This window comes from Ambystoma mexicanum, chromosome 3q (assembly GCF_040938575.1).
Source record: "Ambystoma mexicanum isolate Mex_15411 chromosome 3q, UKY_AmexF1_1, whole genome shotgun sequence".
Taxonomy (NCBI): Eukaryota; Metazoa; Chordata; class Amphibia; order Caudata; family Ambystomatidae; genus Ambystoma; species Ambystoma mexicanum.
The window spans coordinates 21707890-21724199 of record NC_090926.1 but is presented as its reverse complement, the minus strand read 5'-3'; the positions used below and the strand labels follow the sequence as shown (position 1 = coordinate 21724199).

At 45.7% G+C, this 16310-nt stretch overlaps 1 protein-coding gene across 2 annotated transcripts in view; it reads left to right on the top strand.

Moving 5' to 3' along the window:
• Nucleotides 1-16310, top strand: part of GTPBP1 (GTP binding protein 1) — a 743996-nt gene that overhangs the window by 517633 nt on the left and 210053 nt on the right. For both annotated transcript variants that reach the window (XM_069652964.1, XM_069652965.1), the window contains exon 10: nt 1283-1461. In XM_069652964.1, the coding sequence (XP_069509065.1) occupies nt 1283-1461 (179 nt within the window). The remainder of the gene's footprint in view (nt 1-1282; nt 1462-16310) is intronic.

The following is a 16310-nucleotide window of genomic DNA, read 5'->3' as shown; positions in this document are numbered from 1 at the left end:
GTATTGTAAGCGCACTAATATCAAACTGTCAGGTCCAGTACCAAAGGTCCCAGAGCAGTGGCAAGCTATCTTGATGGATTTTTAAACACAGAAGGGGCAATCCTATTACATCTTCGTGCATTAACAGCACTCAAAGGGCTTTAGACGCATTAGGACAGTTCTCCCTATGATCTTCAAAGTGCTGGGGACAGGACATCATCCTAAACATCAGTGTTAATGGACAGGCTAACGAAAGAGTGCAACACCATCCCTACCACTCCCCCCGAAAATCCATGTAGGTGCAACAGCCTTCCCACCCAAAACAATCCGTCAAAATGCAACTTATTTCCTACCCCGAAAATCCATGTAAGTGCAGTACACAGATATCTCCCAACACATCTGACCGTCTTATAGACTGCAATGAAAGAACTACCCAGATTCAACTTGGGCAGAGTAGTAAAAGCAGTTACACAAATAAGCTAGATGGGAAAATTAACCTCGATTTCAAATACACAGCAGTGGGAAAATGCACCTAAATTTGAGGTTCACAGCAGTGAGAAAATGCACCTAGATATGAGGTTCACAGCAGTGGAGGGTGAGGGCTGGGGGGGGGGGGGGGGGGGTACCTGGATTTGAAATTCACAGCAGTGGGAAAACGCACCTAGATATCAAATTCACTTAGATATAACAGTGTAATGAAAGACCACTTGGATTAAACTTTGGCAGTGCAATGGCAAGCCAGTTCTACAATTAGGCATGGTGCGTGTAGGTAATAAGAGTGGTGGGGTTTTACTGGAGTATAGTAATGGCTGTACACACCACAGTTGCAGTAGCAGCTTCTTTTACCACTGTACTCATCACCCAGTGCTGCAACTGAAAATACTGAAATCGGTCGGTTTCCTGCAGTTTGTTTGTTTGCACTCCCAAAGGATTTAATAACCCCTCCTTTGAACAGGTCTATTGAGAATACTGGCTTTTAACCAATGAAATTGCCTTTTTAATTTGCTTTTAGTTTGTAGCGGGCTGGGTTTTGTACAACTGTTCTTCCTGATATGTTCAGCATTTCCATCTGTATTTATGTTGCCATCTTTAACCAGTAAGCTTTCTCATTCTCTCCATTGGGTGTCACCAGTGTATAGAATCTCAGGCAATGCCATAGTAATGTATTGACTTGTCCCAACCCAGATCACATGACTGTACTAATGACTACCTCCTGTATGACTTCACATTGAATTCAAAGTGTGAAATCAAATTTCTATTCCAAATAACTAAAATTCTCTGTTGCAACCCTTGCTGTGTACAGTGCACTGCGGTAGCATTCGCCAGACCGCTACCATCCTGAGTATGAGCAAGGACTGCCTGCGGACAGGGGACAAGGCCACAGTTCATTTCCGATTCATCAAAACGCCAGAGTACCTGCATATTGATCAGCGGCTCGTATTCCGGGAAGGACGAACAAAAGCTGTGGGCACCATCACAAAGGTGAGGATGAACAAAGGTCTAGGGATTCTCACTGGGGTGAGGCTGAATAAAAGCCTCATAATGGTCAGGAAGCATGAAAGCAATGATGCTATGATTTCTATGAATTTCATACCTGAGCAGCATGTTCAGCTTGGCCCACTTTAGATTAATATCCCTAGCATGGGATGAGTAGCTGGAGAGTAAGAGGTATAAACTTGTACCTGACACTACAACCTAAGCGCGTGAATTCATACGATTCTAAATGGTATTTCCCAAATTGATTGCAACAATTTGAATGAATGGTAGATTTGAACGAATTCGGTCACTGCCATTAGTTCGAATTTTTGCGATCAATTTGAATCCGAACATGAAGAGCAGGGGTTGCGGGTGTGTCCGCCGCTCCCCATGTTTGGTATCTTCGGATTCGGGGGTTGCGGGGGTGTCCCCCGCACCCTTTAAATTGGCTGCAGGGGGCAAAAATTGCTCAGACCCCCGTTTTTAATGAACGGTCAAAATAGGTGCCCGAGCAGTTACACTGCGGGCAGTCAATCTGCGAACAAAACATTTATGAGCAGCCAACCCATATCCTTCTGAACTGCCTTTGCCTCTTATAGAACCCTCTCTCTCCTCAGAATGTCAAATGTATTTATATCCGAATTTAAGTTTGTGAGTTAGCTTTATTCGTAGGGTCTAGTCATGTCTTTTTAAACATAGAGCATTATGTGCAAGTCACAGATGTTCCTGTTCTTTATATGTGACTGTCATGTATTGTTGTCTAATGTAAAACATATTGTGAGCAAAGCGTTTTTTGTTCAGCTTTCCCATCTATTTCAATGGGACACCCAGCAAACTTGCAAACTGTTTTGTGGCCCTGAACTGATTTTTGGTAGTGTTTTTAACCTAATCCCTTGGTTAACATATTTCATTTTGCGGCAGCCATAAGGCATGCAGTACATGGAGACTTTACCCTCCATTTAAATCCATATTATTACACTCATACCTCCCTTATGGACAGTACTGCACGGGGATCCATGTTTTTCCTTTCTATTGGATGTATGGGCATGTTTCCTGCACTGCTAAAGTCCATACAGTCTGGTGGCAGTTGTACCTATATTTTACACTTTTTAGATGGGCCTTTAATTTTGTACTGCATGACAGCCTTTTGTTTAATGCTCACTATGGTTGTCCATTGTGTCAATGCCCTATCTTTATGGCTAGTTGTCCTTTTGGTTGCCTTCTTCACAGATAGGGGTAGTAAATGGATACATATGTATATGGTAATTCTGAATGCAGGGTCTGGGCAGTGCTTGGGGGTAGCCTTTATGTTTCTTATGAGAAACTAATTTGGGCTAGTGAAGGAGCTGCGGACTGCCCCAATACACATATCACACCATGTCCAAGGCGATGACTATACCTGAGCTATATATCAGTAGAGGATCGATCTGGAACCATACATGTAGTTGGCCAAAGGATTCAAATATCTGGCGCACAAGGACACTGCATGACTGTTGCTGGGACAAGCCTGCCCAAAGCATCTACTGTAAGGTTACACTCTGCTCTTACATTGACTGGGAAGACTTCCATGGTGCCTCCCTCCATTAACCTGTTGGGCATAACCATTCTATGTTTTTTTACCACACATTTTTTACCATTTTTATTTACACTGCTGATTACCATTTTATAGCCACAAAATGCAGGGTGAGTCTCCTCATCTCTCTCTCCCGCCTCCTCCCCCCCTTGCATCTATCCCCAACCTATAATGCCTTTCACAACCAACCAATCCGTCTTGCATTTTGCAGAAAAGTATTCGGTAAAGAATCGGTAAAAAAAAGAGGTTATAAAGTACTGAAAAATGAATGGTAAAAAGACTGGGTACCACCAATTCGGGTTCTACATCACCAAGATTCATGCATCTTAGGATTGTGAGCCTATATCTGGCACGCACCATCCAGAATGGGGACCTCTCCTGGTACTCGAATCTTTGAACAGTGCTGTGAAAATCGTAGTGCACTTTCATAATTGTACCTGGACATCGTAGCTTTCCTGCTTCTGTTACCTGGCATGAAGAATAGCCTTGCTGAAGCCTAACTAGTTCTGTCCTTTGTCATTGTGTCTGAAGACCCTGTGCAAGGCACTTTATCCTATCATCTTATCTGCGGCATCCTTTGGTCTTCCATCATTGTTTGACCATTTTCAGCATGTGCCCAGCCTGGTGATCTTCGGAACCGCAAGGTCAATTGCTAGAAAAGATTTTCTTTTTGCTTCTTCTTGCCCGTAGGCATCTGTGGAACCCCCAACGTTTCCCTTTTGTGTTGAACTTGTCATCACTTTTGAAGGTCAGTGAAGCCTTTTTGCTTTGCTTATCAATTTTGTGCGCGCTAAACAGTCACCATCGCTATCGGCGCAGGGGAGCTCTGTCCCTCAGTTCTGAATTCCTCATTGTTTTTAGGCTGTACCCATCACCTTACAGTGAAGTGTGTAATGGGTACTTTGTATCCCATTTTCTTTTGTTCCAAGTAATATTTCTGTTATTTTCATGATGCGTCCAAGACGGACTGGTGGCAGCAGACATTGTTCTACTGTTTTTGCTTTTCTCGTGTGCACTTTTGCATATTACCACATAATGCCATTTAGAATACCATATACTCTAAAATGGCCATGCCACATAATTTCACCTTGTCCTTTGACCGTCTTGTATTTTGGCTTTCTGCCCGCTTTCTCCGGGCCTGGTATTCCAAATAAGGCAACTCCGATCCCAGGTAAAACCTTGACTATCCCAGGATATGCAGCGGAATGTGTTTTTGGCTAGATGGTGGGGGCTGGGACGGTTGGGTCCTAGTCCACTTCTTGGCCAAAGTGTTTTTTGCTGGACAGTTGTGATGGCTGACTGGTGTCCATGATTAGACAGCCCCTGACTGTTTGAATGGTGCACAGCTTTGCTATTGGTGGGTGTAGGGGAGACTCGAGCTCAAATTTAGGATACAGCCATTCTGCACATAGTCTTTGGAGCCAGGACCCCTTTGAAGAGGGGCATCCTGCTGAAGACCCGTGGATCGACACTGTAGTCAACCAGTGTTGCCTCCATCCAAGTCCCAGTGAATTCCTGCTACTTTGTCTGATCCCCGAATGCCTTTTTTGGTGCTGCAACCTCTGAACCAGTAGGAACTACCATTACCAACCCCTCCTCAAGGATCCTGCCATTGGAAGCCTTCAGAAATGTCCCCAGACCACCCTATGGACTGACCGGCTCCCTCATTTATTGCATTGGTTGCTGTCCTGAGCTCAGACTTGACTCTGTAGACTTTCTTAATGTGAGACCAAGAGGTCTTCCCCTGCAGTTTCATCTTCCAAGAAGAGAGGTCTTGCAGAATCTTCTTTGTCTCCAGCCTTCTGCTGTCTGATTATGGTGTTTGAACGCTGCCTGCCACCTCCATCATGTACTGTGGATCTCCTTAGGTTGTCAGCACTGTCTTGCTTGAGCATGGAACCGCCAAGTAGCCTGATCCATTCACAAATCCAAAAGGGAACCAGAAACACCTAGACCCACTCCAACTGCATCAATACAGAAAATAAGTGGGTGGTTTCCGACTAAATTGGAGTAAAGCAGTTGAGTGTACATGCCTATTTTTATTCCCCCCCCCCACACCCATAGGGTTTAACGGGCTCAAAGTCCTGACCCTACCTCTCCTTTGCCTGGTTGCGATTAATGGAGTTCTGACCAAGAATCCCCTCCTTGGCTTCCCCTAAGTTGGTGTGTTTGGGAGAGGACCTCTATAGAACTTTGCTTACTTTGTTCTACAATTATAGGAATACTTACAAACTACATGTTGGCTTTGCCAACACTTGTTCTGTTTCAAAAGACTCCTAACTCCGTATTAAAAAAGGTTAGGGGCTGCTTCTGACACACAGGGCACTATGCGTTGTCTCCTATAACAGTGAAGGACCTTTTAAGTGATGTGGCAATTTTTTTTATAAGACAGTGTAAAAGTGTTTTAACTGTCCTCTCTGTACTGGTTTTAACTGGTTTTACATTTATACATTTGTTTCTTCACTTGCTTTACTACATTCGTTTTTTAGTGTTCTCACGTGAATCTGATATAATGGTCTAAAAAGTAAAGTTTTGTGCTCTTCACCAGGGCGTCTAGGACCCTCAGATTGTTTTTTTCCACCATACTGGTCGGAAGTATTCTGCGGAGTTCCCTGGCCTTAGCCATACTTTTGCAAAATATTGTTATATTTCCCCATTTCTCCACCCCAACGTCGAGTCACCGAACTTCCACACTCCACGCCGGCCCGGAGAAAGAATCGACCGTCGAGAGCTGCACGACAGATTTGGGCCTCGGAAGGCCTCTGGCCTCGGCCCGGGCATTGGAAGGCCTCTGGCCTCGGCCCTGCAAGTAGGGAGAGTGGGGGTGGACATACTCTACACTCTTTGGTATATAGGTACATTCTTATATATTCCTACACTTATTAGCCCGCTGCCACAAGGTGCGTATGGAGGGTACCCCTTCCAATTATGCCCCAAGTGCAACCGCAAGTACCCTTGGGTTGACAGACACGCCACGTGCAATCTCTGCTTGCCGAGGGACCACCCCGAGGCGAACTGCAGAGCATGTAGTAGGTTCAAACCGAAAACACTAAAGGACCGTTCGTTCAAGCGTTGGGCCCACCACGCCAGGGGTCAAGAGGCCATGGCAGCGGAGGGCGCCTTCAGCGATGGCAGCGACGCCGTGCTTTCAGACGGCGAGGGCAACGTGGCGTCAAGAGACAGCCAAGCGCAAGTCCCCGACCTCGGAAGGTCGTCAGGCAAGGCGGCCATGGGGAAAACCCCCAGCAACACAAGCGCTACCCACAGCACTTACACAAAACACATGAAGTCCAACCGAGACTCGACGCGCACGTCGAGTACTCGGAAAGAGGCACATAGAGAACGGTCCGAATCGGTGTCCTCTGGGTGTTCTCGATCTAGATCGCCGCATGACGCCTCGCTCCCCAAGGTAACGGAGGTCCGATTGTCTGAAGACGAAGCCGACCTCTATCCCCAGACCGCACTCCAGGAGTCGGCGTCAGCAGGCTGCGTAACGGCTGTTCCCGAGTCCCAACCTCCACGCTCGAGAGATGGGGACACTACCCCCGAACCTCGGCGTCGAAAGGCTCCGAAGGGGCGAAAAAACAGGGTAAACACTTCCACCCACGGGGAAGGGGAAAAACAGAGGAAGCAGTCTCAGCCTTCTTCCACACCTCAAAAACATTCTACTCCACATAAACAGACAGACAAGTCTCAGTCTTCTGTTATCCCAAAGACGCCTGTTCAAACCAGTCAAGATAAAACAGGGAAAGCCCTGCAAGAAAGTCATTCCCAGTTCAAGATAATGGTCTAGTGATGACATAGAGAGTCATGTCAAGGATGTCCTCATTGGCAGATTTCTATGCCAAGAACCCTGAACACTTTCTCTCTTTTACCCCCAACGGGTCAGCACCCTCAGGCTCTAAGGATCCAATACCCCCAAGTAAGAAGTCCCGGGTTGAAGCACCAACACAGTCTTCAGACCCCTTCTGTATACAGCCCTATTCTCAATACCAGGGAGATCCATCCTTTTGTGAGGATCCAGATTTGGGCATGTTGGAAGAACAAACTGGGACGGGCTACTATGGGGATGATGAGGACCAAGAGGAGGAGGAGGACCACCCAGAAACCTACAGGGTAGATTCCCCGGTAGATAAAGAACCCCCGGTTACCGACCACCCCTGTTGACAACCAGCCTCTCTTGAATGAAGTTCTGTCCAGAGCGGCAGAACACTTCCACATTGACACCCAAGGTGCTCAAGAAGAGAGGGACTTTGCCGAGGAGTTAGTGGGAGAAAGGAGACCTGTTGCCCAGGCCATCCTTATCCTTAAGTCTATACAAAGAAGAATAGACCCTCCCCTTGTTAATCCCAATCTCACTAGGGCAGTAAACCCCAGAATTGAGAAGCTTTTCAGGGCAGCCCAATCGGACCCACTGTACATAAGGGGGCATCTGAAACTGGACTCCCTGGTAGTTACAAAAACCCGTAAGAGGGCGGGAACACCCTTGTCATCGTCCGAAGCTCCTCCCCACAAGGAGAGCAAGAAGATTTATGGCTTGGGCAGGAAGGTAGCCTCCACTTCCACCTACCAGGCAAGGATTGCCAATTCCACCACCCTGCTGGCGAGTTACAACTGCCACCAGTGGGAAGTGGTCGCGGCACTCATAGATTCTGCCCCAGAACCCTTAAAAAGCCAATTGGCACGAGTTTCGGCAGAGGGAAGAGCCGTGTCCGGTTGCATTTTAAAAGCAACCTTTGATGCCGTGGATAACGCCGGCAGATTGATAGCAGAAAGCACTGTTATCAAAAGGCATGCTTGGTTGCGGCAATCTGGGTTCAATAATAGATAAACCGGTGGAGCCGGACCTATTGTTTGGAAAGGCGGTCGAGGACGCGCTGAAAAATGCCAAGGACGAGTATGAGACACTCAAATCCCTAGGCCAACTAACCAATAAACCCCCAAACCAAAGAGGGAATGGCAATTTTCGTCACCCACGCGGACAGAATTCCCAGAGAGGATCAAACTATTCCCAGGGGCAGGGTACACCATGGAACAATAACAACCAGCAGTCTACCCAGGGTTATGGCAGGGGTAATAAGAGAGGACATGGTAAAGGTAGAGGCAGCCCCAGTAGAGGCGGCGGCACGCCTCCACCGAAACAGTGACGCTCCGTTCAGGGTCCCTTCTCATGCATCCTCAGTAGGGGGGACGCATTTCCAACTTCACCCAAGCTTGGGAAGGGATCACATCAGACAATGTGTGCTGTCCACAGCGTCCGCAGGATACTGCATCAAAGTGTTAGAGCGTCCCCGAAACCACCCTCCACAACAAAAAATACATTCTTTGGACCACCAGAAGATCCTCCTCAAGGAGATCATCAATCTTCTAACAAAGGACGCGATAGAACTCATCCCGGGACACCAGGTAAACAAGGGTATCTATTCAACTTACTTCCTTGTGCCAAAAAAAGATTTGACAATGCGCCCAGTATTGGTCTTACGCCCTGCAAACAAGTATGTCAAGTCCCAAACCAAATATTTTGCATGACTACTCTCCAAGAGGTAATCCCCCTCCTAAAAAAGGGGGGGATCCTCAACCCAACTCAATGAATCTGGCAGCATGGCTCCTGAGGTCATAGAGTTCGGACATCTCAAATTACCACAGAGATGTATGGACATCCTAAAATAATCTAGGAAGCCAGACACGAGGCACTGCTACTTGACAAATGGAAAAGATTTGTTATCTGGTGCCAGAATAAGCAAATCAACCCGGTTGTTTGCACTCCTTCCAAAATTATCACATACATGCTCCACCTGCTGGATGCAGGACTGGTATTTAACTCACTGAAGGTACACCTGGCAGCGCTGTCAGCATACACCACCTCCCATAACAAAGTGTTGTGGTGGAAAATACCAGTGGTTAAAGCTTTCATGGAAGGAGTAAAGAGACTTCACCCTCCTATTTCAAACCCACCACCAAGATGAGACCTTAATGTGGTGCTATCTAAACTCATGGGCCCCCCATTCGAGCCCATGCATAAAAGCAGTCTCAAACACCTGACTTATAAGACGGCCTTCTTAGTAGCAATTACATCTATAAGAAGGGTCAGTGAAATTAGATAAACTGGTTTTACATACACACCCTAGGTTCTCACCTAAGTTTATTTCTAAATTCCACGTGAACCAGTCCATCGAGCTTCCGGCTTTCTTCCAAAACCCACAAAGCTCGGCTGAGGTGAAACTACACACCCTAGATGTGCCTAGGGTGGTCCTCTACTATGTAAACAAGACCAGACCGCTAAGGAGAACAGACCAGCTGTTTGTCTCCGTAGCTACAGGCAGAGAGGGAGATCGCGTCTCTAAAGGTGCCATCTCCAAGTGGATTGTTAACTGTATCCAGCTGTGTTACTCCCTTTCTGAAAAAACTCTGCCTTTCACGCCAAGAGCACACTCTACAAGAGGCATTGGGGCCACTCTGGCTTTCATTGCAAATGTACCCCTTGACACCATTTGCAAAGCAGCTACTTGGAGCTCTATTCACACTTTTACTCAGCACTACTGCATTGACCCCCATTCCAAGACAGATACTCAAGTGGGACAAGCGGTTCTAAGACATTTATTTGCTCATGACCCTTCTCACATCCCACCTCCTTCTAACACTGCTCGCTAATCTATGCACAGCATGTGATCTAAGCAGATTCCACAAGCCTCACGAGGGATACATTACTCACCGTAATCATATTTCTGATACTTGTATCTCCTTAGATTCACATGCGACCCACCCTTCCTCCCCTCTGAGAGAAGGTGCATGGATGCTTGTAGTCTTATCTTTCTATCTATCTGCTTGAATTATCTGTACTCACGCTACTCCTCATGCTAGCTCTTGTCAGAAAAAATACAATCTGAGGGTCCTAGACGCGTGAGGGATCATGGGTACAGTGGACGTCGCACTAGGGATAGTATTACTGGCACGCCCTGCGTCGACGCCCATTTTTCGAGTTTCGAAAAACAAACTGTAATACTCTGCAGCTTCCACTAGATGTGGGCCTATGCACAGCATGTGAATCTAAGCAGATACAAGCATCAGAAATAAGTTTACGGTGAGTAATGTATCATATATATATATATATCACTCCAGGAGAGAGGGGTGGTGTGAGGTTTGAGGAGATCAGAACACCAAGAGTCGGGCCGGAGGGAAGAATAGAGAGACACGGACGCAAAGGTCGCGAAAGATTCCCATGGCGGGACGGGAAGCATCCAGGTGGATGTTGAAGTCTCCAAGGAGGAGTTGAGTAGTCGAGGCCAGGAGGTAGAAAGAGATGTCCGCCTACTCTGAGAAGGTGATCTGACCTGGTGGCCAGTAGATAGTAATGAGGAGATAGGGGGGTGGGAGGCACTACTGAATTAGGCAAATATAAGTTCAATAAGAAGATAATCCTCGTAAGTAGGGTAGTGTATTAGTATGTCTCATCAGGTAGAGTAAGATAAATTTCAGGTGCGGCTGGGAAAATCTCGGGCCACTCGAGATCAAAATACATAGGTACAAAAAACACACACCCTGGACGTTGCCGACCAGGAGCCCAAAGCTGCACTCCTTGCGGGATAATATCCCAGGTCAAATATCTCAACTAGAACAGAAGTTAGATGGCTCCAGTGAGTCACATATCCATAACAGTTGAGGCTGTAAATTTGTAATTTAGATGGGAGGGAGGAGCTAGCGAGCATACCGGCTCCTATCAAAAACTGGGTCGAACTGAAGAGAAGTGATCAATGGTCAATCTACATGGGTACTTACAGCTTTTCTCTGCATGGAATACCCCTAAAGAGTTTGTCATGCTGACGGTCCCTAAGCCTTTCACATTCTATAGAGGCATACATATTCACATATATCTGGCAGATTGGCATGTTGACGGTCCCTAAGCCGTTCACATTCTCTAGAGGCATACATATTCACATATGTCTGGCAGATTGGCATATACACATATTGGCACATTCGGTTTATATGGCATCTCAGTGTGCCCTGTACATTCAAGCTTATGTATGTAAGGTTTGGTTTACCCGAATTTTTTATAGCTTAAACCGTACCATTGTTGTATTTTGAATTACTGTATTTTACAACACCCTTCACGGTGCACTGTGGAAACTAACAGTGCAACAGACAGAGACTTTTGTTTATATAAAACCTGTTTACTTTCTGTTTTAACCTGTTTTGAGTCAGTTTGGTCCTTTTCCTTGTCTTACTCCAGCAGGCGGACAGAAATATTGAAATACACACTTTAATGATTACGTATTGTGTTAAACTATTGAGCACAGTTGTATGCTGCTTGCCATCTAAATTACAAATTTACAGCCTCAACTGTTATGGATATGTGACTCATTGGAGCCATCTAACTTCTGTTCTAGTTAAGATATTTGACCTGGGATATTATCCCGCAAGGAGTGCAGCTTTGGGCTCCTGGTCGGCAACGTCCAGGGGGTGTGTTTTTTGGCCAGTAGATAGTAGCCACAGAGTGGCCAGGAGAGAGAGAAAGCCTGCAGACCAGGCATTCGTAGGAGGAGTAGGCCTGCATAGGAATGATATTCGGGAACATCAAGGCTACACCCCCACCGGAAAGGTTGGATCTGGGCGCGGAGAGGATCTTGTAGCCATCAGGGAGGAAAGTGTCCAAGCCTGTGACAGAGCTGGCCGTGAACCATCTCTCGGTGAGACCAAGGACATAAAGTTCTTCCAGGAGACGGCAGATGTCAGGAGTGCTTGACAGCTGAGTGAGAGTGAAGAGTGGCGAGGTGGAGAAGATTGCCATCCTTGAAAGACTTCCGGGTAAGGGTACAAATCAGAGGTACTCCCTGTGGAAGTGTAAAAGGAGCCCAATGGTGGGCAGAGGAGGTAGGAGGAGAGGGCAAGGTAGCCGAGGAGGAGGAAGAGGGCGCCATAGACGTGGCAGAGGGGGGAGGCAAGGAAGCTGAAGAAGGGACTGTGCCCTTTTCGCCCTTAATGGGAGAATGTTGAAGACAAAGGGGTGAGCAGGACTTCCCCCAACCAGGTAGGCAGAGGAAGGCTCAAGAAATAATAAGTCATTGTGAGTTGGTGGAAAAAAGATTGCCACCATTATAGGTCTATGGTGACCCGTACCGCAACTGCAAATGCAGCCTGGGGTGCAAGTTTTACAAAAATCGGTAGAAAACATCCATTGCCAACAGGCACTCGGATAAATTTGTGACTGTATCTAGAAAATTACAGGAGAAGTGAGAAAAGGGATTCTAGATGTCCCTTCGGCACTCCACATAAGGTGGGGTGTGCTGATCTCAAAAAAGAAAAGCCATAGGTAGGATAACCATGTATCCCCCTATCCTGCTAACATCATGTTAGCCCAGGAAAATGAAAGAAAACAAGAAGGAAGCTCAAGGGGCTTCCAGCAACACTGCACAGAATATGATGTGTGCTGCAATAGTAAAATACAGATGCCACAAAAAGATGGAGGAAAGCAGGCTCTATCCATAGCAACCAAAATGGGTTCCCAGAGTTGCACTAGAAAGAATGAGTGAGTGAGGTAAAAAGGTTCCCACTCAACTCGGGACAGTCCGAGAAAAACAATAGTCCAGAAAATATTGCTTGGGTACTCAACAATTGTGGAGAATTACACACAAGATGAAATTATACCTAACAATTGTGTGTGCTAAATTATCTTCAAAACTATAACACATTGATTAAAATCCTCATATTGTTTTTCTCATGTGCATTCTCAAAAGAAACGTACACACTGCTTTTTCAATTTATACACCAGATTGCCGCTCACTGGTGGATAGCGTGCAGGGTCAGCCTTCATCTGAGTATCCCAATTGGTTTCCTATATTCTGATATACTATACAGTTTTTATGAGACAGCAACTAATAAAAAAATAATAAAAATAAGATGTTTTTGAAGTTCTTACTACATTAGTGAATGCATATGTTTTTCCTTTTCTGTATACAGACTAACTTCCCAAAATATATCTTGGTGCAAATTCCCAAGCTCATAAATATCACCAACCCAGTAGTTCCCACCTATTGGCTCTGAACTTCAAGCAGCTTTTGCTAAGTTACAGGTTGGTCTAGGGCATAAATAAACAATTTTTTCTTTTATACATTCTGCCTACCTTGTTTTATTAAATGTGTTCTGTGTGTGCTTGACTGAACCCATCACCACCCACACTCCCCAAGTCCAGGTCTTGCTACTCACACTAGCCAGATATAGTTTGGCTAGACATTTCTGTCTTTCCCTGTTCACCAGTATAGGGTGGCCTCTTAGACTCGGGTCCCAGCCTTCTTAGGTTGATTTGCTAGGTTTATTACCAGCTTGGACTAGCTAGGACATAAGGTAAAATAGATATAGGACATATAACACTGGCAGCCCACCACCCCGGCCTCTGGCTGACCAACTAACCAGGTTAGAACATTTACCCATCCATTCCAATACTCGGACAAAAACACTCCACATGATATCACAACATTCCTTCTGCAAAGCCAAGCCATACACAACACTGTCCACATGGCTGATTCAAGAAAATCCATCTTAACTCCCTTCATTTTCATCAGCCACTTCAGAGATTTATGATCTGTCTGGATCGTGAATGAAGTACCATAAAAGTGTGGTTTCAGCTTCCAGATTGCCCACACAGTGGCAAAGCACTGTTCTGACACAGTGCCCCGCTTTAACTACCTATTCATGAATTGCCTGCTGAAGAAGCATATAGTTTGTTCCCTCCCTTTATCATTTAATTGGTAAATAACTATTCCAATATCCAAGTATGAGGCATCAGTCTGGACTATGGAAGATCTCGGGTAGTCTGGTGCAAAGGGAATCTTATAAGCCTTGGGAATCCTTAACACACTCCCCTTTCCAAGTCACCTTTATAGGTTTCTTGGGGGTGATGGGAGCAGTTGAAGGAGCAGCTATAGTGCCATAGTAAATACTTTCCGTAAATACCTTCCCTCCCGAGCCATTCATGCCACCACCTCTAACTCCCTCAGGGTCAGTCGCTTTTCTAAAAAATTAGCTGGGGGTAGATCTCCGTCTTCGGCTGGGGTCTCCCCATGGAACAGCCTCCATGGCACTCCGGAACTTGGGGAGAACCATCCCCGGTTCCGGAAGAACCTAAAGATCCTCCTCTTTGCTTCTGCCTTCTCTCCTCCTCTTATCTGTTCTGTCTCACCTGCTCACCCTGCCACCCACCTGCACTGACTCAGGGCAATCCCTTGCACTGGGCTCTGTATCTGTAACCCTACAGACCTCCCACGTTTTTCTTTTTCTGCACTTATTCAGGCACACCCTGCCTGTTGAATTATTCCTAGCACTTGCCACTTGCTGGCTGCACTACCATTGTTTGTTGCTTTTTGTTCTTTATTTATTTATTCGTGTTTTATTAACTTATTTCTATTTTTGCTCAGCACTTTCCACCTCTCCCCCTCTCCCTCGCACTTACCCGTCTGCTTCTCCCATGCCCTTGCGCGTTCTCAATGTCACTGGGTCTAGTAAAATCATTGTTTTTGTTCTCCCTTGTTCCCCTCCCTTGCCTCGTCGTGCACTGAAACACTTGTGTACGAGCGTGATACAAATAAAATATCAATATCAATAGTGTGCCATGAAATTCCTGTAATGCCCTCTAAGTCCCCAAACGTCCTCTCCTGGGCTTGGGTAGTGGGGTCTCAGTTTTTCTTGTACTACCTGTACTTGGGGATAGGGGCTGATTACCCCCACCCGCCTCATGTCCAATGAAGGTTACTGTATGCTGGCCAATCTGGCATTTAGTTGTCATTATGGCTGAAGTGGCTGCAACACTCTTTTATGATGTTCAACATGCTCTTCCCAAGTGGAGCTGAAGACAGCAATATGAGGTAGAAATGCTATATAAATGTTTTCTAATCCCCTTCAGAACATGATTTACAAGTCTCTGAAAAGTGTTTGGATCATTCTTTGATCCAATTGATAAAGACCTAGATTGGATAATGCAGTCTTCTGCTTTGTATTGTGAGGGCTGGATATTTGCCAATATCCACTTGTGTTGTCGAAGGTGCTTAAGTAAATTGCAGCACCAAGCTTGTCCACCAGCACATTGTACATGGAAAGTTGTGTATTTGTGACAGCATTTGGATTCATATGGTTCACACAGAACCTCAAATCTGTGGTCCCTGCGTTTGGTTCCACGACAACTGGACTAAGGACTAGAGGGGGGCTCAATCACCCCAAGCTTCAGCACCTTTTTGACCTCTGATTTGATGTAAAATTCTGTCAGACATCCTGTCACTCCATTTTGTGTTGTTGGTAGGCACACAATTTCCTGCGCCAATGTCATATTTACTTCAACTTACCCTCACATAAGTGAGAACAGGGAGGCAAACTGCATAAGCACATTCTGGACCACCTACTGTTGTTGCAGGATATGTTTAGTGGAAGAGTGTTACTGCTACAATGCAACCATCAGAAGGACCACCCTGGAAATAGATCTGGAAAGGTTCACTTTCCTCTTCTTTACTTTCTGAGACCAGGAGTAGGGGCTCCCTTTTTTATTTACATGTCATAATTTAGATGCCTCTTTGGGGCATCCCAGTTCTACTACATAGTTCACCTCTAACAATTGTTTAGTAATTCTGTAAAGGCCTAGCAATTTATCCTTTAAGGCTATAGGTCAAATGTGATCCAGGATCAGTAAATTCTGGTCATGCCATTGTTTTACTAAGGCCTGACCAGCCTCCAGCTTATCATTGGCCTTAGCCACAAGGAGAGCCAGAGAGCCATTCTCTTTTTGCAAATTACATATTCCACCACGTATTGGGTGGGTGAGAAGTATAGGGAAGTTTCCACCCTTCCTTCACCAGCGCTAAAGGTTCCTTGACTGGATGGTTGAAAAGGAAGTTCAATGTGGCTGAAGCAAACCCCTTCTTATTGCCCTTCCCTATAAGCAAATTAGAGGCATGGAAGGTGGTGGTCCAACATCCTCCTCTTGATGCTCTTCAAGTTATCCAATCATGTTCTTTAATGTCCTGTTAAATCTCACAACCATGCAATTGGTCTTAGATAGTAAGCTGAGAAGAATTTGGAACATACTCTAAATTTCTTCCACATTAGGTGGATATGAAGTTGCTCCCCCTATTGGACTAACTTCCTTATGGAATCCAACTCCGATAAAAATACCCAGCAGAGTTTTGGCAACTGATTTGGCAGTGGATGCCTCGTGGAATACTCAAATACCATTGGAATAAACCTACTACGGGAGTCTGTAAGAGGGTAGTTAGGGAAGAATTTACTCTTTGCTTCTTTCCCT